Source organism: Rhinoraja longicauda, chromosome 10 (assembly GCF_053455715.1).
Source record: "Rhinoraja longicauda isolate Sanriku21f chromosome 10, sRhiLon1.1, whole genome shotgun sequence".
NCBI classification, from domain to species: Eukaryota; Metazoa; Chordata; class Chondrichthyes; order Rajiformes; family Arhynchobatidae; genus Rhinoraja; species Rhinoraja longicauda.
The window spans coordinates 41626884-41653214 of NC_135962.1; the positions used below are offsets into that span (position 1 = coordinate 41626884).

General features: G+C 37.6%; 1 protein-coding gene across 3 annotated transcripts; it reads left to right on the forward strand.

The window, feature by feature from the left end:
* Positions 1-108: 108 nt before the first annotated feature.
* Positions 109-26018, forward strand: ttc8 (tetratricopeptide repeat domain 8). Of its 3 annotated transcripts, XM_078406741.1 has the most exons (15): positions 127-276; positions 945-1194; positions 7828-7948; positions 10034-10097; positions 11088-11247; positions 11352-11441; positions 12205-12249; positions 14835-14920; positions 17314-17401; positions 18213-18323; positions 18440-18579; positions 20110-20284; positions 22875-22997; positions 23104-23187; positions 24906-26018. In XM_078406741.1, the coding sequence occupies exons 2-15, from the start codon at positions 1081-1083 to the stop codon at positions 25020-25022; spliced, it is 1518 nt and encodes a 505-aa protein (XP_078262867.1). In that variant the 5' UTR covers positions 127-276; positions 945-1080; the 3' UTR covers positions 25023-26018. The 3 variants fall into 3 exon arrangements, with proteins under 3 accessions (XP_078262869.1, XP_078262867.1, XP_078262868.1); XM_078406743.1 differs by lacking the exon at positions 945-1194 and having other exon boundaries at positions 109-229; positions 24906-26017; XM_078406742.1 differs by lacking the exon at positions 945-1194 and having other exon boundaries at positions 130-276; positions 24906-26017.
* Positions 26019-26331: the final 313 nt, after the last annotated feature.

Sequence of the window (26331 nt, forward strand, 5' to 3'; positions counted from 1 at the left end):
AGCGTCAATCAGGCAATGAAACCACACACTGGCTGCTCTGCACGAATTTCTCAAAGCCGCTTGTCATTTGGCGATGAACAGCGGGAGGTGGTGGGGAAACAAGAGTGGATTGTTAGCGCAGCGATTAACTAATGATATGACGATTATTGTGGAGCTTGAAACCCGAGGCTGAATAAGAGAATACTGAAAATGGATAATAGCAGGTCAACCACAATGACTGGGACAAAAGGTTAACTTTGGAGGTTTAATAGCTTCATCCAGTGGAAGGGTATACAGGTTAAAATCTCACCTTATTTTCTCGGCAGTCAATATCCCATTTCCCTGAACGTTTTCACTATTTCTATTTCATTATTTTCATCTGACTTTTTTTTTTAAACCATTTTTATGTCAGTTACCATTGAAGAATCTATTTGACACTTTAAAATGCTGCAATTTGTGTTCACGGAATAAACATTTAAACGTCATAAATTGCATCTCCTAACTGATAAGACAAAATATTAACCCGAAATTACTCATAATATATTGGAAAATAACACTGATGCTGATTTAAAAAAATCAACAGCTCCTTTGGTTATTATATAACTAGGTTATTTCTAAAACGTAACATGACATTGATACTTAAAAGTAGTAACATTTGAAAAATGGTACTAATTATCAATTACACTTACATTATATTATTAGATTTTCTATATTGATGTTTATTATTGGATGCATAATGCAAACAGCTACAGCTTTCCTTGATGAAATGAGTGTTCATTGTTTCTTGGCAGGGTGATTGGCAGGATGCAAAGCAGATGAAGGTCGTAAGCGCGACCATGTTTCTATTTTTGCATGCAAATAAAATATGACGAAAAGGGGTAAATTGCAACGTGACTGTTTTTTTCCCGATAATATAATTGATGTGCAATTGCACTTTATACTCTTAACATTGCCTTGTTTATCAGGCCCCCGCGAAGGCGCCAGGTTTAGCCGCCGAGGCCCCCGGGATGCGTTGCTGGGAGCGACGGCGGAGGCGCCACTGATGGTCGCCATTCCGTCGCATCCCGCCGTCCCACATACTGCTGCTTATCTTGGATTAAAATGGGGTTGGACATGGACCCCATGTTCTTGGCCTGGAGTTATTTCAGGAGGCGCAAGTTCCAGTTTTGTGCTGACATCTGCACGCAGCTGCTAGACGAAAATGCGTATGACCAGGTAGGAAGCCGACCGTGTGGCAGCTGGCTGCGTCAGCGATACTCCGAATCAAAGTCAGATACTAGAGTTACTCCAGTAATATACCAGAGTTACTCCAGTAATGTACCAGTGTTACTCCAGTAATGTACCAGAGTTACTCCAGTAATGTACCAGAGTTACTCCAGTAATGTACCAGAGTTACTCCAGTAATGTACCAGAGTTACTCCAGTAATGTACCAGAGTTACTCCAGTAATGTACCAGAGTTACTCCAGTAATGTACCAGAGTTACTCCAGTTATGTACCAGAGTTACTCCAGTAATGTACCAGAGTTACTCCAGTAATGTACCAGAGTTACTCCAGTAATGTACCAGAGTTACTCCAGTAATGTACCAGAGTTACTCCAGTAATGTACCAGAGTTACTCCAGTAATGTACCAGAGTTACTCCAGTAATGTACCAGAGTTACTCCAGTAATGTACCAGAGTTACTCCAGTAATGTACCAGAGTTACTCCAGTAATGTACCAGAGTTATTCCAGTAATGTACCAGAGTTACTCCAGTAATGTACCAGAGTTACTCCAGTAATGTACCAGTGTTACTCCAGTAATGTACCAGAGTTACTCCAGTAATGTACCAGTGTTACTCCAGTAATGTACCAGAGTTACTCCAGTAATGTACCAGAGTTACTCCAGTAATGTACCAGAGTTACTCCAGTAATGTACCAGAGTTACTCCAGTAATGTACCAGAGTTACTCCAGTAATGTACCAGGGTAACTCCAGTAATGTACCAGAGTAACTCTAGTAATGTACCAGAGTTCCTCTAGTATATATGCTCCGAATTCTGCTCATCTTCCTGATTCACAGCGCAGGAAGGGATTTGTTTCTCCGATTGATATTTCGAAAGTTGTAAACAAATACAAGCGATCGACTAACATTAGGGGCTTCAAATATTCCCGGCTTGGCTGGGAGTTGTTCTCCGGTAAACTAAGTGAACAATGATAACAAATTTATAGCTTCAAAATAAATCTCTGAACTTTTAAGGATACATATATCCTTGTCAAATGGAGGATTACATTACAAACACCTCAATCTTTCGAGACTGTGTACACGCAGCTATTTGATATCTTAACTGATATCGCTGGTCACTTAAGAAGTCATTTTTATGTTCAAATGGTGCTAATCTTTGTTACGTAGGAAAATAACTGCAGGTGTTGGTTCAAATCGAAGGTATCACGTAATGCTGGAGTAACTCAGCGGGTCAGGCAGCATCTCAGGACAGAAGGAATGGGTGACGTTTCGGGTCGAGACCCTTCAGACTGACACGTCTCGACCCGAAACTCACACATTCCTTCTCCTGAGATGCTGCCTGACCCGCTGAGTTACTCCAGCATTTTGTGATACCTAATCTTTGTTATGATATGAATATGATTATTGCAAAAAAAAATGTTCTCAATTTAACAATGATCTAATTTAAACTGTCTCAGTCAATTATACAAAATTATATTTTCTTTTTTTTTGTTGTTAAAAGTCAATTGCTCAAGTTTTAAAACTTAATGATTTCACTACTTTATTCTATTTCACTTATTTTGGTTTTCATTTATGCTAGATTGTTATAATTCAGAAATTATTTTAAACGTTTTTTAAAATCACTCTCTTAATATATGTGTATAGTAGGTTTGTGGCATTTGGTTAGGCTAATTGAATGACTTTCATTTTATTCCTGTTATAATCATATCATATCATATCATATTTATACAGCCGGAAACAGGCCTTTTCGGCCCACCAAGTCCGTGCCGCCCAGTGATCCCCGCACATTAACACTATCCTACACCCACTAGGGACAATTTTTACATTTACCCAGCCAATTAACCTACATACCTGTACGTCTTTGGAGTGTGGGAGGAAACCGAAGATCTCGGAGAAAACCCACGCAGGTCACGGGGAGAACGTACAAACTCCTTACAGTGCAGCACCCATAGTCAGGATCGAACCTGAGTCTTATTGAACTTTGGCACAATTGTGGAATTGAAGTTTCATTCCCAAGGTTAATTATTGTAAATCTAATGCCCAATTTATGAATGAAGGAATAATCTTAAAAAGACAAATTATTTTAAAATATATTCACTTGCAGGCTATTGACATTTTTCTGGCATGACCATACCTTATCACCAATTTCTAATTGCCCTGAACTGAGTGATTTGCCATGCCTTTTCAAAGGGCAGTTAACTATATTTAAGAATGTTTAATTGTCATGTACACTTGAACTGAAAAATGAATTTTTTACTTGCTGCAGCTTGCACAGGTGCTTTAATACAACAACACAAATACATAGACCATAAAGAGTAATACAATTTATTGGATATAAATGGGAAACTAGACCATAATTGTGCAAGCTGCTGTACGTAGTGCAACCATTAAACAAAATTAATTGTAGTTTGGTGCTGATTGTAGTTTTGTGATTAGGATTGTGCAGTGTGGTTCAAGTGGTTGATAGGAAGAAACTGTTCTTGAACCTGGAAGTCTTGGCATGCATGGGTGTGAAAGGAAATTCGGAACACAACAAGAGATTAAACAATTGGCAACGAGCTAATTCTATCAAACAAAAAACAATTGGGGTTTATATTAGAATGTTTTTCTTCCATGACCAGCACTTTGCAGGGTTTTCTCTTCCATCACTGCTATGATTTAAGAAATAATTATTAATATTGGGAGTATATCAATACATTCAAATGAATTAGAATGTATACATTTACTTTGAATTGTAACATTGATTTATTGTAAGGTAGAAGTATCTTTATGTCCATAATGACTGGGCATAAAATTGTACATTTTTGCAAAGCATCTTGGGATATTACAGCAAATTGTATTGATTGATTACCACGAGAATAAAGACATTCATATTTATAACATTTTAATAACTTTGAGATTTGTTGATCAGTTGTTTTCCAGCAGCAGGCTTCCTATAAAGTCCTCTATGAATCCTTCTATACTAATGTCACTTGCCATCTCGATTTCTACTTAATATTTTCTACTCTTGATAAGTGTTGTAACAATGCTGGGACTTCAATCTTTCTCACATACCCTTGGGACTCCTGCAGTACATTATGATTTTTGCAAAGTTGTTGGTCGGAGATGTGTGAGACTTTGGCCATGTACCTTCTTTATAAAAAAGAGATTTTACATTAAACAATATCATCCACTGTTGAAATCGTCTTGCTTTGCATTTGATTGCACATCCTGTGTCACAAAAAATATAATAGCAAGTTATTTATTATGTTTTAAAAATATTTTTCTTGGGAAATACATTTACTGCCTTCAGACAACATTCTGTTCACATGTCATTTTAATATTAAGCCAGTTAGAACAATGCTAAGTATATTCATAATATCTCCAGCAATATTTTACAACAGATGTTTTTTGTAATATGAACAAATGCCAGACATAAAATTGTCAGCTGGCCTTTTAAGCCTCTTCACACAATTGTGACTTTTTAATTATTATGACCTTCAATAAATGCAATTCACTGCTAGGCACATTAACTGCTTGGCAAGGTAAGAATACGCATTAAATTGGTTTGCAGTTTCTTACCAGGAATAGAGATTGAATTTTTGCCTCCAAAACAGTAGACTCTCTTTCTACATTACAGCAGTTCTGCTTAATATTTAAAGTGATATATTTGTTGATTTTCTTTTTCACACTTGCCAAGGAAAGTGAAATTAAAAGCATTGTAACAATTCCCACAAAACTGTGTTCCCCTCGCATCCCTTCCCACGTGCTTCCCTTATTCTATAGCTGTGTAATCCTTGGGAAATAAATCTTTGAGAAATAGCATGACTCCGAAAGTAATTTTAGTGAAAGTATAGTAAATCATAGAGGGTAATATAGAGTATTGCTCATTGAGGAAGTTACCTTTTTTTAAAGTAAAAAAAAAAGGACTTGAATGTTAAGTTTTGTTTTGTGCATCAACTGTATTAATTCATGGCCTTTTCTATTCCTGTTTGTGCCATTCTTTAATTTGTTTTACCCTTAGCTAGAATATACCTGTTACCGTAAATAATCCTTTAAATAATCCTTTATTTGTCCCACAACGGGGAATTTTGCAGGGTTACAGCAGCAAAGTGGAGAGCAAAAATAGCCTGCTGCCCTGTCGGTTTCGTAGGAAAGTGAAGGAAATAAATAATGGCGTTTTAAAAAGTATTATTGCCAGTTTTTTTCTGTTGGAAAATTTGAAATTCTCTTGCTTCTCATTCCACCACCACTTCCTTCTGAGACCCACCTCCTCCTTATTGCCCTTTCCCATGCGTCAGCAGGAGATGCCATGGAAACACAAGGGACTGCAGATGCTCGAACGTGGAACAAAAATAACAAATTGCTGGAGGAACGTAGCAGGTTGAGCAACATCTGTGGGTGTAAAGAGACAAAAGGAAATGTTAACAATGCCCTGAATGACCTTTAACACTCGTAGCAACCTTGACATTGCCCCCATTAGTGATGGTTGCTTTGTCCTGTCCATTCCTCCCCCATCTTCTGTGCAACTTAAAATTTATTTATGTTTTCTTTCCCAATAAGGAATCTTTGACCTGAAATATTAATTATTTCTTTTTCCACAGGTGTTGCCTGACCTGTTGACTGTTTCCAATATTTTTCCATTTTAGATTTGTTGCAGTTTTGGAAACATAGTCATGCAGCACTCAGAGGACCTGTTGCCCAAATCGTCTATGGTGACCAAGATGCCCTATCTAATCAAGTCCCATTTGCTTGTACTTGCCCAAAAGTATTTTAAAATGTTGTTATTGCACCTGCCTCAACTGCTTCCTCTGGCAGCTTGTTCTATGTATCTGTCACCCTCTGTTTGATATAGTTGCCCCACTAGTTGCTTTTAAATCTTTCCCCTTCCACCTTATACCTATGCTGTCCAGTTCTTTATTCCCCAGCTATTGGGGAAAAAAGACTATATCCACCCTATCTAATCCCTTCGTGATTTTATATGCTTCTATAAGATCACCCCATAGCCTCTTGCACTCCAAGGAATAGTCCTAGCCTGCCTAATCTCCCCCTATAATCTAGGCCCTTGAGTACTGGCAACACCTTAGTAAGACCTCCTTGCACTCTTTTCAGCTTAATGGCATCTTTCCTATAGCAGGCTGACCAAAACTGAACACAGTACTCCCAAGTGTGGCCTCACCAACATCTTGTACAACTGTAACATAACATTCTCTTTTTCATACTCTATTCCCTGCCCGGGAAAGGTCATCGTGCAAAAGATGCCTTCATTACAGTATCTATCTGTAAGACAATTTTTGATTTATTTTTACTGATTTGTCTACTGTTTAGCATCCAATTGCCAGTGAATTCCTTCATGTCATGGATTTATGGGTAGTACGCAACAAAAAGCTTTTCACTGTACCTTGGTACATGAGGCAATAATACACTAAACTCTCTCAGATTCCTTTGTCCAAATTTGTTACCACTGGAACCTACACCGAGTCCATTTTCACCTAATCTCTCAGCCAGCCATTGCTCTGGCACATATTTGGGTGTGTATGGATTTTCTTGTTTCATCAGCTATTGTTTTGGCTGGCAATTTGCAGTACCTAATCTTTCTTTCCCTCCTACCTCATTCTAAAAAGGCCATTAGAGCAATGTTTTCTGTCACAAATTGTGAAATTGATTATTTGCTATAAAAACTACCATGTAACCCTATTCCAGTTCAGTGCTTGTTTTGTTTTCTTTTAACAGAATTAGTTGTTTGATCATGCTATATTTGTGATTTTTTAAAATTAACTATGTTGTCAAGTCTGTGTTTTGTGTGCAATCATAGAATCTAGCAGTGTTGAAGGACTCTGTTAAGCTTGTAATGTAACATTATCCCTAATTTTGTGTTTTCAATAAACAATAGACACCCATGTTTCGAACCATGTTGGGTCATTAAAAGCCTTCCGAAGCTCCAAGTATACGACCATTGTTTTTCCTTTATCTATTCTACTGACTGTTTCTTTAAAGACATACTAGACCAAGTGGACCCGTTGGGCCCAAACCTCTCCTGCATTGGTGCAGCCCCCTTCCCCTCCTCCTCCCCTCCCTCCTCCTTTGTTGTCTTCACTATAAAATCAGTGAAATCCAAATTTTACCAAATGTTTTGCTGTAAAATTAAAAAAAAAGATTTTCTTAATGTGTAACTGAGCTTTTTACTACATACATACTACTTTCTAGATCACAATTCTAACACCTGGGATTGAAAAACTAGTTTTACATGGAATTTTATTCTCTAAAGCAATCTAAGAAAAAAATTTTTAACATGGATTATGAGATTATTTTATGATATTTCTACTTCTGAGTTAATCTATGGGTCATAGTCTTTGCTCAGGTTACTATCTAGAAAATGGTGTGAAAGTTATGTATTTTTTCAAAAACATCTAGTCTGTTGTCAGTCACAATTTTTCAATCTAGTTGATTACTTTGGCAATTTGGTGATATATTTTAGAGGCTGAATGCCACAATTCTCTGCAGAAGGGAAATCGGAAGCAATTCCTTTGCAACTAACTGGAAAGTCTGGTCCTTCTTTACAAGCTTTGTTCAGCTATTTCAAATAGTATTGTATATCAATTTGTAATCATTATAACATTTTTGAAATGTACACCTATTTATTCTATAGGCCGCATGGAGCTTGAAAACTCGAGCCTTGACCGAGATGGTATATGTGGATGAAGTAGATGTAGAACAAGAAGGAATAGCAGAAGTAATGCTGGATGACAGTGCTATCGCACAGATTGCTCGTAAGTACTTCAGTAAACCAATTTTGTTGCATAACTACCTTTGGTCATGTTTTAATTTAATCAGGTCTTGATACTGAAACTTGCCGACAGCAATATTATAGGATGTTTGGCAAACAGGAGACAGACGAAAAGACAGTTAGAGAAATAACAAATTAGTGAAATGTGCATTCAATTCATGTGAAGTTGTAAGATGGTGCTTTTAAGACCATAAAACTACAAGACATATGAGGAGAATTAGGTCATTTAGCCCATCAAATCTACACCACCATTCAGTCATGGCTGATCTATATTTTCTCCCTCAACCCCATTCTGCTGCCTTCTCCTCACAACCTTTGACGCCCTTACTAATCAAGAATCTATCAATCTCTGGTTTAAAAATACCCAATGGCAGCCTCCTCAGCCGTTCTATAGATTCACCACTCTTTTGAGAGGAAATGTGAGTGTACACACAAAATATTAAGTGGCAACACTGCATCAGTTCCGGATGAGCTCAATGCCTTTTCTGCATGCTTTGAAAGGGAGAACAATGACACCATCATAAGCCCCCTCAGCCTCCGACGACCCGATGATGTCAGAGCATCCATCAAGAGTATGAATCTCGGCTAAGTGGTCCAGAATGCATACTTGGCTGAGTGGTAAAGACCAACTAGCTGTGGCCTGAGGTTACTACCTGCTTTAAAAAGGCATCTATTTTACCAGTGCCCAAGAAAAGCATGGTGACCCGCCTGAATGATGACCGACTGGTAACACTTGCATCTAATGAAGTACTTTGAGAAGTTGATTATTCTGAAAATCAACTTCTGCCTCAGAAATGACCTGGATCCATTTCAATTCACTTCAATTACCACAACTCTTGCCTCCCTCAATATCCTTGGGTAGATTCCGTTGGGCCCTGGGAACATCTAACTTCATATTCTTCAAGAGCCTCAGCACCACCTTTTTCTCGATCTAAAACTGCCTTACCATATTTATATTCTGCACATGGACCTCGCTGTCCTCCAAGTCCTTCTCGGTGAATACAAATGTAAAGTATTTGTTTAGTACCTCACCTACATCCTTCAACTTCAAGCATAGATTCCCTTCTTTATCTTTGAGCAGTCCACCTTCTCTCTGGTCACCCTGTTATTTTTAACGTACGTATAAAAAGCCATACCATATTCTTTAATGCAACTTGCCAATGACATTTCATGACCCTTTCTTGCCCTTCATATTGTCCACTTCAGTTCTTTCCTACTTGCTTTATATTCCTCATAATCCTTGTTTAATGCCACCTTCTTGAACTTGGCATACGCTTCCTTTTTCTTCCGGACCAAGGTTACAACCTCGGTCATTCCCGATTCCCTTACCTTGCCGTCCTTATTGGAAACAACAGAAAATGTTAAAGCACTGAGTCCTGAGTTTGATATTGGAGGCAAGCAACCATTGTTTAGAATGAAGATTGAGATTCTCTTGGAATATAATGCGAAAAAATAATCAAACTAATAAGAAGATTTTGTTTTGTTTGAATGCTATTCAAGAAGGAAAATCAATTTAAAGTTGTCACTGAACGTGAGAAATTAATGCTTATTTGGCAAAGTCAGTGGTTTATGTAGGACCAATGTAATTATTCTCTAAAAATAATAGTAATTGTTTAACACGCAAAGTTGCAGCGATAGCTTTACCAAAGAATTGGAGTTAGGTTGATCTAGCAATGCAGCGGAACAGACATAGGAAGGAAAATCACATCTTTCTGTGGTAAAAATGCTGTTTTATATTTAAAATCAATTATAATTGAATATTTTATCAGGATGCCATCATACACATAAGTATTTGCTTAGATCAGTTGTACGGTTGTCTGAAATGGGACTTGAAATACTCGGAGATACAAGTAAATCAGATACAAGTAAATCAGTAAAACTGTTACATGTTATCCTTCACTGCTGTTAACCTATAAGTGACATATTCTGTTCATATCTGTTTAATGTAACAGTAATCAAAATGTACAAAAATGTGATTCATTTTTATTTCAATTTGTCCAAAGTGCAATTTGCCTGGTGAAGCAGTTTTTGGGTTTTGAATTGATTTGAAGATTTATATTATTTTCAGGTCCAGGAACCTCTTTAAAACTTCCAGGAGTCAATCAAGGAGGTGGTCCTAGCCTGGCAGTCAGGTATTGTGGTTTAACTATGAATCCCCTTCATGACTTAGTAAATGCACCAGATGTTGTGGTGTGCTGAGAGATGCTCCATTTTGAATTCACATGTGCACTGCATTGGCTGATCTCAACTGGAGTGAAATAGCTTCTAAAAAAAAATGTAGTCAAGGATAGGGAAAGATTACCCAAGGGTTCACCATCCTGCTAGAAGGAAGGAAACAATAATTTTATTTATGTCGGTACATTAACAGCATTTTAATCGTGCCGACGAACTGCAGTAAACAAAAATAAAGCATGGTCACTTGGTAATAAAATTATTTATTTTTAATTAATGAAAGGCTTCACTCTTTCAACATCTGCAGTAAGATGCTGCAGATGTTCTATTAATCGGTGGTGGCCAGTGCCATCTTCTCCGCTGTCTTGTGCTGGGCTAGCCGGGCGAAGGCCGTGAACGCCAACAGAATCAACAAACTCATCAACAAACTCATCAGGAAGGTTGGGTTACCTCTGGGTGCTCCAGTTTCCTCCCACGTCCCAAAAATGTGTGGATTTGCCGGATAACTGGCCTTTGTAAATTTCCCTTGGTGTTTAGCAAGTGGACTTGAAAGTGGGATAACATGAATCTAATATGAACAGTGTGGGCTGAAGGGCCTGTTTCCATGTAGTATCGCTAAACCAAATAGTAAAATGTATCTCCAAAACTGGAGTACATAATCTGTTGCTATCCTAACATGCTGATTGTACCAGAATCCAAAACATTTCACTGGAAATAACATAACATTACCTAGACTTCTGGAGGGACCAAGCTTTCCAACAAAAAATTCCAAAGGAAAGAGCATATTTATGCAAACTTTACATATTTATGCAAAACTTTACCAGTTTTGGTAAAGCGCATTAAATTGTAAGGCTTCACTAAAGAGAATTGGACGAATCTTTGATAGTGTTATTCCCCTATGCCATTAGTTTTCCTGTATTTATGCTAAAACACTTTATCTCTTCTCACAGACCCATATCTCAGTCTGGAAGACCCATCACTGGGTTTGTGAGACCAGGCACCCAATCTGGCAGACCTAGCACCATGGAGCAAGCTATCAAGACTCCAAGAACAGCGTATACAGCCCAACCAGTGACAAGTGCTTCTGGTAGATTTGTTAGGCTAGGAACGGTAATATTTCTTTCTGCAAGAACATTTTCTTTTAAATTTCTGGTATTTTTCAGTTTTATGAATAAAATTATTTTATAATTACCACAAAATTCTTTTTTCTACAGGCTTCCATGCTTACGAACCCTGATGGACCCTTTATTAACATATCCAGATTAAATCTAGCCAAATATGCAGGGAAAGCAAATTTAGCTAAGGTTTGTGTCAAATTTTAAATGCTCATATATAAAAAGTTCACATTAACCTCATTTTCTTAAGCCCAATTTTAGCTGTATTGATCAAACAACGTGAGATTATTTTGCTTACAAAAATGTATAATTATCCATCACTTCTTGGAAAATTTTGGCTAAATGTAAATTGAGATGAAATTTGAACAAAAAAAACACTGCAAAACTGGTGCAATTTGTAATGTAGTTTGCATTTCATTAGTTTAAGTCAAGTTTCACTGTACCTTAATTGGTACATGTGACAATAAACTGACCTTTGAACCTCTGATTTAGATTTTTGATTGTACTCAAAATGGGAACTCAAGGCCATAATATTGACTTGTCATATTGCCTTTCGGGACCAGCTTATTTTTAAGAAGTTTTGTTAGTAATAGCTTAAGGAATATTTCATTTATGCTGCTTCTGCAGTTAAGATTGAACCTATATTTTGGAATTTTATGTCTATTCAGGCCAATACTTTCAGAGCTGTGACTTGGATCACTCTCACCCAGCAGTAGTTTAATTTTTGGGTTTGAGGTGTCAGAAATACTCGCCACAAATTGGTGAGGTTCTCAGACATGTAAAGGAATAGGCTTCCTCCTGGATTTCTTCAACATTTATTCAAGCAATCAGACCAAGTGGAAGTAATTTTTTTATTATGAAAGTGGATTTTGGATGCGTTATATTATTTTTTAGTGATCTATCTTTGAAACGGTATACTAATGTTAATATGTATGTATATTTTATGTTTCAGACATTATTTGAATATATATTTCACCATGAAAATGATGTCAAAACTGTAAGTTATTAACAAATCCCCGATATAGAGTGGTAGGAAAGAAAACTGCAGATGCTGGTTTAAATCAAAGGTAGACACAAGATGCTGGAGTAACTCAGCAGGTCAGGAAGTGTCTCTGGAGAGAAGGAATGGGTGACATTTCGGGTCGAGACCCTTCTTCAGACTAATGTCAGGGGATGGGGCAGGACAAAGATAGGATGCAGTCGGAGACAGGAAGACTGGTGGGAGAACTGGGAAGGGGGAGGGCATAGAGAGGGAAAGCAGGGACTATCTGAAGTTAGAGAAATCAATATTGGTATGCTGGGTGTAAATTACCCAAGCGAAATATGAGGTGCTGTTCCTCCAATTTGCACTGGGCCTCACTTTGGCAATGGAGGAGGCCCAGGACAGAAAGGTCAGATTGGGAATGGGAGGGGGAGTTGAAGTGCTGAGCCACCAGGAGATCAAGTTGGTTAAGGCAGACTGAGCGGAGGTGTTGAGCGAAACGATCGCCGAGCCTGCGCTTAGTCTCGCCGATGTAGAGAAGTTGACACCTGGAACAGCAGATACAGTAGATGAGGTTGGAGGAGGTGCAGATGAACCTCTGCCTCACCTGGAAAGATTGTTTGGGTCCTTTAGTCCCGCTCCATCCCCTGACATCAGTCTGAAGAAGGGTCTCGATCTGAAACATCACCCATTCCTTCTCTCCAGAGATGCTACCTGACCCGCTGAGTTACTCCAGCATCTTGTGTCTACCCGATATAGAGTATATAGTTTCTGCCATGAGTAAATTTCTCTTGAATGTTGGAATATATGCATGCAGACGATGAATGTAAAGAATCTGAGGTCAGATGATTTTATATATGAAAGAAAAGTTCTGATTTGCTTTTCTTAACATGGAAAGCACATGGTATTGGGGGTAGGGTATTGACATGGATAGAGATTTGGTTGGCAGACAGGAAGCAAAGAGTAGGAATAAACGGGTCCTTTTCAGAATGGCAGGCAGTGACAAGTGGAGTGTCACAAGGCTCGGTGCTGGGGCCGCAACTATTTACAATATGTATTAATGATTTGGATGATGGAATTAGAAGTAACACCAGCAAGTTTGCAGATGACACAATGCTGGGTAGCAGTGTACACTGCAAAGAGGATGTTAGGAGGTTGCAGGGTGACCTGGATAGGTTGAGTGAGTGGGCAGATGCATGGCAGATGCAGTATAATGTAGATAAATGTGAGGTTATCCACTTTGGCAGCAAAAACAAGGAGGCAGTTTATTATCTCTATGGTGTCAGATTAGGTAAAAGGGGGAGTGCAACGAGACCTGGGTGTCCTTGTACACCAGTCACTGAAAGTAAGCGTGCAGGTACAGCAGGCAGTGAAGAAAGCTAATGGCATGTTGGCCTTCATAACAAGAGGATTTGAGAATAGGAGTAAAAGGTTGTACAGGGCCCCGGTGAGACCACATCTGGAGTAGTGTGTGCAGTTTTGGTCCCCTAATTTGAGGAAGGACATCCTTGCTATTGAGGCAGTGCAGCGTAGGTTCACGAGGTTAATCCCTGGGATGGCAGGACTGTCATATGAGGAAAGATTGGAAAGACTGGGCTTGTACTCACTGGAGTTTAGAAGGATGAGAGAGGATCTTATAGAGATGTATACAATTATAAAAGGACTGGACAGGCTAGATGCAGGAAAAATGTCCCAATGTTGGGGGAGTCCAGAACCAGGCGCCACAGTCTAAGAATAAAGTGGAGGCCTTTTAAAACTGAGGTGAGAAGATACTTTTTCACTCAGAGAGTTGTGAATTTGTGGAATTCTTTGTCACAGAAGGCAGTGGAGGCCAATTCACTGGATGAATTTAAAAGAGAGTTAGAACACTCGGGGCTAGTGGAATTCAAGGGATAAGGGGAGAAGGCAGGCACGGGTTACTGATTGTGGATGATCAGCCATGATCACAATGAATGGTGGTGCTGGCTCGAATGGCCAAATGGCCTCCTCTTGCACCTATTTTCTATGCTTCTATGTTTCTATGGAACTTGAGTCCTAAGAGTGCATGCCACAAATACCAGCATGGAGTTAATTAACCCTAAAATAAAAATCTTCTATATACTCGCTCATGCAAATTTGAAAAGTCTATCCCATCCTAATTTAATAGACTCAAAATACAGAGTTAATGTTTGAAGTCATTTATAGATTTATAGCCATTAAGAAAGCGTCTCAGTGTATTCAAATTTTTAAGGATCTGAGAAGATTTGGCATGTCCTTGAGGATTTACTCAAACATCTACAGATGCACTAAAAACATGCATCCCAGCCTGGTATAGCACCTGCTCTGCTCATGACTGCCTGAATCTGCAGAGTGGTGAACACAGTCCAGTCCATAGAAGGCATTCAGTCCACCTTCATGGTGTGTTGTATTCGAAAGGCTGGAACTATTGCCAAGCATGTCTGCCGACCTTTCCCTCCACCGATGTTGCTGACCTGCCATGTTCCCTCAGCAATTTGTTTTTTGCTCCTGATTCTGGAATCGGCAGTCATTTTTTCCCCATTCCACCATTATTAACTCTGTATAATTTGTCAATAATAAATGAATACTTTTATTTCTAACAGGCGTTAGATTTAGCAGCACTTGCTACTGAGCAGTCTCAATTTAAGGACTGGTGGTGGAAGGTACAAATTGGAAAATGTTATTACAGGTAAAGAGAGCTAGATTTACATTAAGTTTATTCAAGATTCTTGTTGACAAGAAGATATCATTAATTCATGGCTACATTGCACTTCAATGCTTTCAGATTTAAAAATGCAGAAAATTTGGGCATAATGGAAAAAATATGGATTTGTGCTTTGTGTATCCCATTATCAACTTGCTGATTCATAATATCATGATCATAAATGGCAAATCTTGTACAATGGAAGATGAATGGGCCAGAACAATTACTATCCATGAAATGACTGTTTAAATTTTTTTTTGACAACTGTCAGTGGCATGTCCCCAGAAAAACTATCAAGACTGAATACTTTTGAAAAAATCTAACCTTCAGATTTATTTAAAAGCTACCAGAATCAATTAAACATTTGCATTTTTTAAACACAGAAACACTTGAGCATATTTAAACAATTAAAACATTTAAAACAAGCTCTAAGTATTTACAGTGCCCTCCATAATGTTTGGGACAAAGACCCATCATTTATTTATTTGCCTCTTGTACGCCACAATTTGAGATTTGTAATAGAAAAAAGACACGTGGTTAAAGTGCACATTATCAGATTTTAACAAAGGCCATTTTTTTAACATTTTGGTTTCACCATGTAGAAATTACAGCAGTGTTTATGCATAGTCCCCCCATTTCAGGGCACCATAATGTTTGGGACAGCAATGTCATGTAAATGAAAGTGGTCATGTTTAGTATTTCGTTGCATTTCCTTTGCATGCAATGACTGCTTTAAGTCTGCGATTCATGGACATCACCAGTTGCTGGGTGTCTTCTCTGGTGATGCTCTGCCAGGCCTGTATTGTAGTCATCTTTAGCTTATGCTTGTTTTGGGAGGTAGTCCCCTTCAGTTTTCTCATCAGCATATAAAAGGCATGCTCAATTGGGTTCAGATCGGGTGATTGACACTCACGAATTGACCATTTTTTAGCTTTGCAAAACTCCTTTGTTGCTTTAGCTGTATGGTTGGGATCATTGCCTTGCTGTAGAATGAACCGCCGGCCAATGAGTTTTGAGGCATTTGTTTGAACTTGAGCAGATAGGATGTGACTATACACTTCAGAATTCATTATGCTACTACCATCAGCAATTGTATCATCAGTGAAGATAGGTGAGCCAGTACCTTCAGCAGCCATACATGCCCAGGCCATAACACCCCCACAATTGTGTTTCACAGATGAGGTGGTATGCTTTTGTTCTTGGGCAGTTCCTTCTCTCATCCATAGTTTGCGCTTGCCATCACTCTGAAATAAGTGAATCTTTGTCTCATCTGTCCACAAGACCTTTTTCCAGAACTGTGGTTGTTCTTTTAAGTACTTCTTGGCAAACTGTAACCTGGCCATCCTATTTTTTGCGGCTAACCAATGGTTTGCATCTTGTAGGGTAGCCTTTATGTTTCTGTTCATGACGTCTTCTGCGCACATTGGTCATTGACAAATCCACACCTGACTCCTGAAGTGTTTCTGATCTGTTGGACAGTTGTTTGGGGATTATAGAGAGAATTCTTCTGTCATCAGCTGTGGAGGTCTTCCTTGGCCTGCCAGTCCCTTTAGAAACATAGAAAATAGGTGCAGGAGTAGGCCATTCGGCCCTTCAAGCCTGCACCGCCATTCAATATGATCATGGCTTATCATCCAGCTCAGTAACCTGTACCTGCCTTCTCTCCATACCCCCTGATCCCTTTAGCCACAAGGGCCACATCTAACTCCCTCTTAAATATAGCCAATGAACTGGCCTCAACTACCTTCTGTGGCAGAGAATTCCACAGACTCACCACTCTCTGTGTGAAGAAATGTTTTCTCATCTCGGTCCTAAAAGACTTCCCCCTTATCCTTAAGCTGTGACCCCCTGGTTCTGGACTTCCCCAACATCGGGAACAATCTTCCCGCATCTAGCCTCTCCAACCCCTTAAGAATTTTATATGTTTCTATAAGATCCCCCTTTGCGATTAGCAAGCTCACCAGTGCTCAATGATGAGTGCACCTTTCTTCTCAATGATGTTCCAAACAGTTGATTTTGGTACGCCTAAGGTTTAACTGATGTCTCTAACAGTTCATTTTCAGCAATTTTCATTCCTTTGCTGAATTTGGGAATTTATCTTTTGGGTTGATTGACCTGCAAACTGTAAAATCTGTTGTTGGGCACTGCTCAATCCATGAATAAGGTACTAAATTGAAACTCTGGGAGAGAGGGCATTTACTCCGAGGCTTCACTGAATCTGGTTGGTCAGTGGGGAGCACTGTTATTTTTCCATTCTATGCAGAATTTGAACCAATGTAATTTTTGGAAGCTGTGTCCAAAAAGAATGATATATTAAAGCAAACTTTAAACATTTTTTCTACATTTTGCAAACTGTTTTCCATTTCTGTTTTTTAAAGATTAGGTTTGTATCGTGAAGCAGAGAAACAATTTAAATCTGCAATGAAACAACAGGAAATGGTTGATACAATACTTTATCTGGCAAAGGTAAGCAGCTAGTATACATCGGAGTCACTACCTTCCAAGCACTACTTAGCATTACATGATGTAGTATTTGCTATATCAAAGCACATAAAGATGTCTGGTGCGACATCCAGTACTTTTTCAGCTCACAAAATGCTTGGCTGTAGAGTTGCTGAAAGCATGAGCAGTGAAAGAAAGGGCTGTCTTAGACCCAAGTGAACAATGCCAACACTGAGGAATCTCTTTTGAGGATTAGGAAACAATCACTAGGTATGGGAAGGAATGAAATCAAAGTAAAACCAGTTACGCACAGAGAAATTGTGTGTGCACAAAAATGGAATAAAAGCGATCGAGAGGAAAAAAAGATAAAGGAAGTACAAGAAAATTAAATGTTATGCCTTTTAATTTCTGGAAAATTTCATAATTTGAACAAATGAAATCTCTTATTTTAATAGAGATGGTGATCGACAAATATTAACTAAGACCACTTACACTACAAATTACAAGACCATAATATCTGTGGTGTGTAAAGCTTGCAATTTGCCTTGCAAATGCAGCAATGTGATGGTATTCTATACTTGCCAGTGATCATAAAAGATGGTCTTTGTGAAGCTAATGATGAAAATCAGACAACAGTTATTAGATATTCATATTTTGACTATAATCATTTGCATATAAGTAACAGTAACTACTATTACTACATAGGCAGCAAATTCTGCTTCCATATAGTATTAAGATTCATCATTTTTGTTCCCCAGTCAATTCTGGGATAAAATGAATGCAATGTCTTGAAATTTTTGTACTTATTTAAATATTTTTCAATTTATTATTATAGGTCTACATTCGTTTAGACCAGCCATTGACAGCTTTAAGCCTTTTCAAGCAAGGGCTGGACCGTTTCCCAGGGGAGGTCACACTGCTTACAGGAATAGCTCGCATATATGATGTAATGAAGATAATATATCTATACAAGAGTTTAGAAAATCTATCCAACATAAACCAGCTTGTGCTTTTTCTTAATTTTGCCACATAATAACAGATTGATATTCTTGAATTTAACAGGAAATGAACAACATCGTATCAGCAACTGAATATTATAAGGAAGTTTTAAAACAAGATAATACTAATGTAGAATCCATTGCCTGCATAGGGAGTAACCATTTTTATTCCGACCAACCAGAGATTGCACTACGATTCTATAGGTGAGATCAGAACATGTGTTAATTATAGAAATGATTACAGGTTGTGATGCAAAACAGTTTTAATAAGTAGACACACTGGTACAGTGTGTTCATTAAATGAGGTGAAGGCACAGTCTCGTAGCAAGCACTATTTTGTTCAGTAAACAAAGTCAATTAATTTGGATAGATGCAAAATGCTGGAGTAACTCAGCAGGACAGGCAGTATCTCTGGAGAAGGAATGGGAGACGTTTCGGGTTGAGATCCTTCTTGACTTCCAACCAATTGACTTGGTTTAGTCTGTTGAAAGAGGAAAAGAAACACAAATTATATCAACCCTCCAAGGTGGGATCAATTCTCCAGGAAAAAAAGCACTGCTTTGGCAGTAGGTATACAAGTTCTGTGAATAAAATTGATTTCATTCGTTTAGCCATGTTGTCAAATATTATTGACCTGGAAATGATCCAAGTTATTGCCCTCACTAAATGCAGTCTTTAATAAACAAGTATAGTTACAAATTGGTCACATTCCTTAACATTATCATTCTGATTTCCAGCTGGGCACCGAATGACGGCTGTTATGGACTTAGACTGAACAAATTTAATAGCCTGCAACTATTTGTTATACCGAGATAAATAATGGCTATTTGGTCACTTACTGAAGTAACTGAAAGAGAATTCTATTATACTTTAGTCTGAAGAAGGATCCCGACCCGAAATATCATTCATCCTTTTTCTCCAGAGATGATACCTGGACTGCTGAGTTACTCCAACACTTTGTCTATCATCCAAAAGATATGTTAGACTTCTGATATATGGAGGATAATTTTCACGTTCAACACCTGAGTGGTATCTGACAGTACAGGTCCCTCCCTCTTCATTTATTGAATTCACCCTCTCCATCCCATTTATTTTATTTTGGAATTAACTGAAACTTCTTGACAGGAGCACATCTAAGTGAGCATTATAATCTGAGAACATGAAAACCTGAGATAATATTAATTGCTATGCTCATGAATATGATCGTCAACCTTTGCCAACCAAGCCATTGGTGAAACTAATTACATTTTATGTTTGTGCTGCCTTGTGTTGGCATGCAAGTTTGGCGTGGTTAAAAAAAAAACTATTGCTGCCCACTCTAGTTCCAGGTTTAGATCAAGATTCTGATGACATTTGCCCATGCAGGAAAAAAAGGAAATTGCCTTTAAACTCTGCTGAACATTTCTTAGTATCAAGCCTCATTTTAGTTAGGCCACGTAAAAGTAGTGGGCATTGATCTGATAATATTAAAATAGAAATGAGAAAATAAAAACAATATTTAAATATGTAATTATCAGTTCTTTCCTTGACAAATCCACATCAAAGAAACATTGCAGTAATCCTTCAGATTAAGCATTGTAATTGCAGTGTAATGATCCACGATCTGGAATATTAAAACTTAAAATATTGGGAATGCTGCTGTTTTTATTGTATCGGATGAAGCAATTTTTTAATTACAAAATGGACCAATTATTATCTTTAAAATTATGGTTAAAAAAATCTTGTTCTCCACAGGCGACTCCTCCAAATGGGTGTTTATAATTGTCAGCTCTTCAACAACCTGGGGCTCTGCTGTTTTTATGCACAACAGTATGACATGACTCTGAGTTCATTTGAAAGAGCACTCTCCCTAGCTGTGAATGACGAGGAAGTTGCAGATGTATGGTATAACCTTGGCCATGTCGCAGTGGTATGTATGTGCTACACCATTTTTTCATTGCCTTTGTTAAACTGAATATCAGTGTGATTTTAGTTTTGTTTAGACATACAGCATGGAAACAGGCTCTTCCGCCCGCCGCGACCGCACCGACCAGCGATCTTCGCACATTAACACTACCCCTACACACACTAGGGACAATTCTACATTTATACTAAGCCAATTAGTGTGGGAGGAAACCAATGATCTTTTAAAAAACTCACGGGGAGAATGTACAAACTTTGTACAGACAAGCACCGTAGTCAGGATCGTACCCGGGTCTCAACTGCTGTAAAGCTTTAGCTCTACCGCTACACCACTGCCCATGATCTACAGTAATTCCTGAAAAATGAAAGGAAAATAAAATTGAATCAGAAACAATGGTGATATAGCTTTGCCATAAAATTTAAGAAACGCGATTAAATATATATTTTCTTCAATAAATCTCTAAATGGTAATGGACAATGTTCTTTATCGATTGATAACTTTTTCATCATATCATTACATTTAACATGGTTATTAATTTATTTATAACATAGTTACTGAAGATTATGTTGTATGACTGTCAGTGAGGACCTTCTAATGAATTTGCAAATTCTCTTTTAATCCTAATTACTAAAATGCACTTAAATAAATATTGACCTGCAATTCGATTGTTTGTATGTTATGGATATTGTTAAGTGATTTTCAAATACCATCAAATTAAATACTAATTTATTGTCCAGATTTTCAGTGGATCAGATTTGGCCAGGTGAGCTGAGTGTGAAGATAGATGAGAGATTAACCCCTGAGCTTTGTTGATTACAACTGACAATTATGACTCCCGGATATTATTTCAATGTAATTTTTGCTAACTATTTTCCTTATCGCTTCAGAAAACTGCCATCCCATGTTTGTGGCACCGAAAGCCTGTTTAAAACAATAAAACATTGCTAAAGTGATATAATATTCTACATGCACAAACTTTGTTGATTTTATCGTGGTTACCGGTGTTCAAAATGAAGCAGATGACACGGAGAATTCTTCAAGAAGTTAAAAGCCTTTATTTGCAAACAACGGCTGGAACAATCAGGATGTCAACCATCTGACTGCCCACTTAGTACACCGGGCAGCCTATTTTTATAGGATTATTCTAAACCTTATCTCCTTTGCATTACCTCATACCCACACTCCTTTCTTCAGTCCTTCATTGCTTTGTAGTACCTGTTTGTCCCGCCACCATTAAATCCCATTTAGTAATATATCCTTATCTCAATGCTCACATCCCTTCATATTTTGCCTCCCTTATTTCCTGCTAGTTCATCCCTCACATCCATCCATCGCCCCAAGGCCTATGTTTTTCCTTATCTCTTCTCTTGCCACCATTAAATCCTACTCATTGATGAATGTCTGCATCCCTTCGGATTCTGCTACCCTTATCATCAAGGCTAAAGCAAAGGTACAAGCTGCAAAGGAGTGTTATACAAAGGAGTGTTACAGAGATGCGTCCCTTCGGATTCTCCCCATCCCTTCGGATTCTGCTACCCTTATCATCAAGGCTAAAGCAAAGGTACAAGCTAAAGCAAAGGAGTGTTATACAAAGGAGTGTTATGTTACAGAGACGTGTCAAGGGTACGGAATGTCTAGAGCGCCTTAATTAGTTACAGACAGGCGCCTAATGCCTAAGCAGTTACAAACCTTAAACAACAATGTATAAAATAATGCCGTAACAATGTCTAATGTATAAAATACTAGCAAATAATATCATGCATAAAATAATATTCTCCCATACTATATGGCCACAAAGTGGGGACTCTCTCAAATGGATTGCAAGGTGGTCCTCAAACTTGCAGGCAGCCTTTTGGTAAAGGTAAAAGGGCAAGGTGGGAGCTAGTCCTCGCTGTCTAGAAATGTGACTTGGCATTTATACATAGACATGATTCAACAGCTAGGAACTTTACATTAGCAACATTGACCCCCAAGTCTTGCCAATGTAGAAAGAGGTTCAATAACCTTGTGGGCATCAATGGAAATACTTTTATTCTATTTGGGAATCTAGACATAACTGGCAAAACTAGAATATATTCTTATCTAATTGTCCTTGAGAAGTGGTGAACCGCTGTTGACTGGGAGTTCCAGAATTTTGACCCAGTAATTAATAGGGAGCAGTGCTACATTTTTAAGTTAAGGTGGTGATATATGATTTGGAGGAGGACTTGCATATGGTTGTCACCTTGTGCTCTTGCTGTCCACATCTGCTAGAAAACAGAGATTATTGGTTTAGGAGATTGCACTAAACAGAATTACCATGTGCCAATGTATTCCATGTAGAACCATGAATTAAATATCAAAGCAGAATTTGCTATTGAATTCTTTGGAAAGCCCATTTAACACAATGTGTTGGGTTTTTTACACCTCACAAAAATGCACACCAACATTTTTAAAACATCCCATGAATTATTTTAAGTGCTAAAGTATGTGCCAATCCTAAAAATATGTCCAGGTGATATATAAGGAAAGTATATTTTTGATCATTTGTTGTCATTTGGAGTGATTATGGCCTCAGTATATATGGAATTTGTAAATAGACATTGTTATATTTTAGGGAACTGGGGATATAAATTTGGCCCATCAATGTTTTAAGCTGGCACTGGCTAACAACAATGATCATGCTGAAGCTTATAACAATTTAGCAGTCCTGGAGATGCGCAAAGGGCATCATGAGCAGGTGAGCAACCTGAATTTTCATGCAATATGCAGGAAAACATTGTTTTATCTTGGAAACAAAGCATTGCATTTATTCCAAGTATCTAATTCTTTATTTGTATCTCAAGGCCCGGGGACTTCTGCAGACGGCTGCTGCTCTGGCTCTTCACATGTACGAGCCACATTATAATTTTGCTGCACTTTCAGATAAGGTAATGAATATGAAAAATAAATGACTCTCTGAAGAGATTTAATCACTAATTTTGCAATATATAGCTAACTGATGCCTGCCACCAGGAGTGCATACTTGCATGTTTTGGGTAGGGATATTATACAGGTGATTCGGTTTTCCTGACAACCTCTGTGAATTCTGTATTTATGAGAATTTAATTTCAGAAGTTCTGGTGGTATTGTGAAATTAATTTATGCATCGCCATTCTAAAAAAAAAGACTTGATGCTATTTTTTGTCCTTGGTCAACAGTCAATTACCTACTCTGATTTAGTAGTAGCCCCTCTGCAAATGGCTACAGCACCTTCAGTTGCAGAGGTGATAAATGGGTGATTCTCAGTAGCTGCAGGATATGTAGAAACATTTTGAGATTGACATCAAATTCACCTATGATGCTGATTTATGTTTGTAATCTCAAATGCGCTCTCTCCAGATTGTCATTTGAGCAAGTTATCAGCACCTTGCCATACCTATAACATTGTCATAACTACACCCAAACAAGAATTTGTATTTTTCAGACTGGAGAATGATCAAGAAACGATAAATGCAAAAAAATCAATTTATGATCCATTGTATGTGGAGGTTGTGGGCAGGAAGATGAGATTAAATTGAACCGAAGTGTGATTTGGGCAATAGGCTCACAGAAATTAGAAAAATAGTTTACACGTAAATAAAGCACAGAACCCTGCCGGAGGGAAATCCGCTGCTGAAAGAAAAGAACGTTAGTGAAAGTTAGGATCTTATGGTAAATATTGAATAATTACATTCCGAAATGTTGAAGGAGAAGGAAGAGGTGAATAAATGGCAGAAATTGAAAGCAGAGATAAAAATGTACGTTCAGATGGAGAGGAAGAAATGTAATTAAAGCAGGTTATCTTTCTCATACATATATGGCAGAGTTGGGTTAGAACAAAGAATGTTCCATTTATCTCACAAAACGATAAGTGTGGCTATAACACGTGTATAAACACCCTTTACCTCCAGCACTTTTTAAACGACATGGGAACCCCATGTCGTTTAAAAAGTGCTGGAGGTAAAGGGTGTTTATAAATACAAACATGTTCAGCCGGGGAGTTTTATCATCTAAATTCTTGAATTTTTAAAATTAATAATGGAGCTTCAAAAATTATAGGAAAATATTTGTAGATATCTGAACTTAGGAAATGTATGGATCCTTTCCTTTGATGTCCACTTTCTCTTCTTAGTTGCTTGATAATAGCATCAAAGAAGGCAGCTGGCAGCTGCAAAGAAATTATATTTTTGCCACCATTTTAATTTCTGGCTCTTTTTTGTCAGACTGGAAGTTAAAATCAGGGTCTCTATATTCTGCTAGTGGCAAAATGGGTTTTTCAACACAAACATCACTGGTTGGTGAAAACGGACAGAAAGCACTTTTAGTTGGGTTTGAGGTGCTTCGCAAAGCAATCGTGTTCTCTGCAACATGGAAATTTGCCTGATGAGCATCTAAATCTGAAATCTAAAAGTTTAACGTTGAAGCTTCTGATCTGCTAAGTAAAATGTAGAGGTGTGTACCATTCAGTGGATGATCTACAGAACATTAGTGTCTGTTGGGGACAAGGCAGGAGATTGGGGTTGGGAGGGAGAAATAGATAAGCCACGTTTGAATGACAGAGCAGACTCAATGGACCGAATGTTCTAACCGCTCCTATGTCTTATGGTCTTATATTTGTTTCCTGCAGCTCGGAGATCTTCAGAGCAGTTATATAGCTGCACAGAAATCAGCAAATGCATTTCCAGATCATGTTGACACTCAACAATTAATCAAACAACTGCAGCAACATTTTGCCATGCTTTAACTAACCAATCTCTAATGATCGTATAATATTGTTGTGAGGAAAACAACATAATTTCATTTTTGTATTTTACTACAGTTTAAAATTGTTACTAAACACTAAGACCAATATTATCCTGCAATGACAAATCTGAGGGTAGTTTAATGGACAATAAGTTAGTTCATTGTGCATGTGAATCAATGTCTGAATGGAGTCAACTTCTCCCATTCTGTATAAACATTGGTAATTTCATTGAATTTCTCTGTACAACATTTTCAAAAAAATTGATTAAAAAAAAAAATTAATATAAAGAAGCTGTCTTGGAAAAAACAATTTTACATGAAAAAATACTGTTTCTATTGCACCATTGTTTCTTAAGAACACACTCAGTTTCCCTGTGGGTGGTCATTAGAGTTGCTTGTATTGACACCCGTGCAACTAAACTCTATTAAATAATGTAACACGCAGTCTTTAGTATTTTTAGCTTGCAGTGACAAAAATAAACTTGTTGCTATTAAAAAGACCTAATTTTCAAAAATCCTACAGGAAAAATAACGTTTTGAGTCTGAAACACTAGCTCTTAACCACTTTTTCCTCATTGATGCAATTATTTTTATAACAAGTATTTCTATAACACAAAGTTTCTTAAAAGCCCTACTGTGTGTATCTTGAAAAATGGCTTGCAGGCACTGATGGTAAGACCAGCAGGTGTGGGAGTTAACTGAAAGTAGATCTAAAAATTGAGGGTCTTGGAAAGGTGAAAACTTGTGAAACAATGAAAAATAACAAGTTTAAAATTAGAAGCAATGCTTTGTAATTGTAGCATTTTTAATAGCTACATTTAATATTCAAGTTGTATTTCATTAATTATTTATTTAAAAGGTAAATGTTTAGTATTTCTGTGATATTTCAACTGTATTATAGAATCTTCACTACAAATTATCACCAAATTTAACAGTTACTGCTTTATGCATTGCTTTCCAAATATTTAAGTATGTTTATTGTATTTTGATGTGTCAGTGCTTTCTTTTGTATATCTAAAAAATTGCTTTTGAACTTATATTTTATGGTCTAGCATGCAACTTATGTCTGCATTAATAATCCTTATGCCCAATTTTAAAATTGATTTGAATTTATCACTACCATTGTTATTTTACATTGTTATCTGTATTGCCCCTCTTAAATTTTTTTTAAACTGTGCATAATTGCATAATTTAAATAAACATGACAGTTAATTTATGCAAAGCAAAATCCACTAGCTGTTGGTTGAGTGATTATGTTGACAAGAAATTACCTGCATCTCTCAAATATTACCAAGGAATTATTTTATCCA

Bases quoted from the DNA above. Each gene is read 5' to 3' on its own strand.
- ttc8 (XM_078406741.1), top strand. From the start codon at position 1,081: ATGGGGTTGGACATGGACCCCATGTTCTTGGCCTGGAGTTATTTCAGG. The intron at 1,195-7,827 runs GTAGGAAGCCGA...TTTATTCTATAG, and splicing joins ACGAAAATGCGTATGACCAG to GCCGCATGGAGCTTGAAAAC. The intron at 11,442-12,204 runs GTTTGTGTCAAA...TTTATGTTTCAG, and splicing joins GGAAAGCAAATTTAGCTAAG to ACATTATTTGAATATATATT.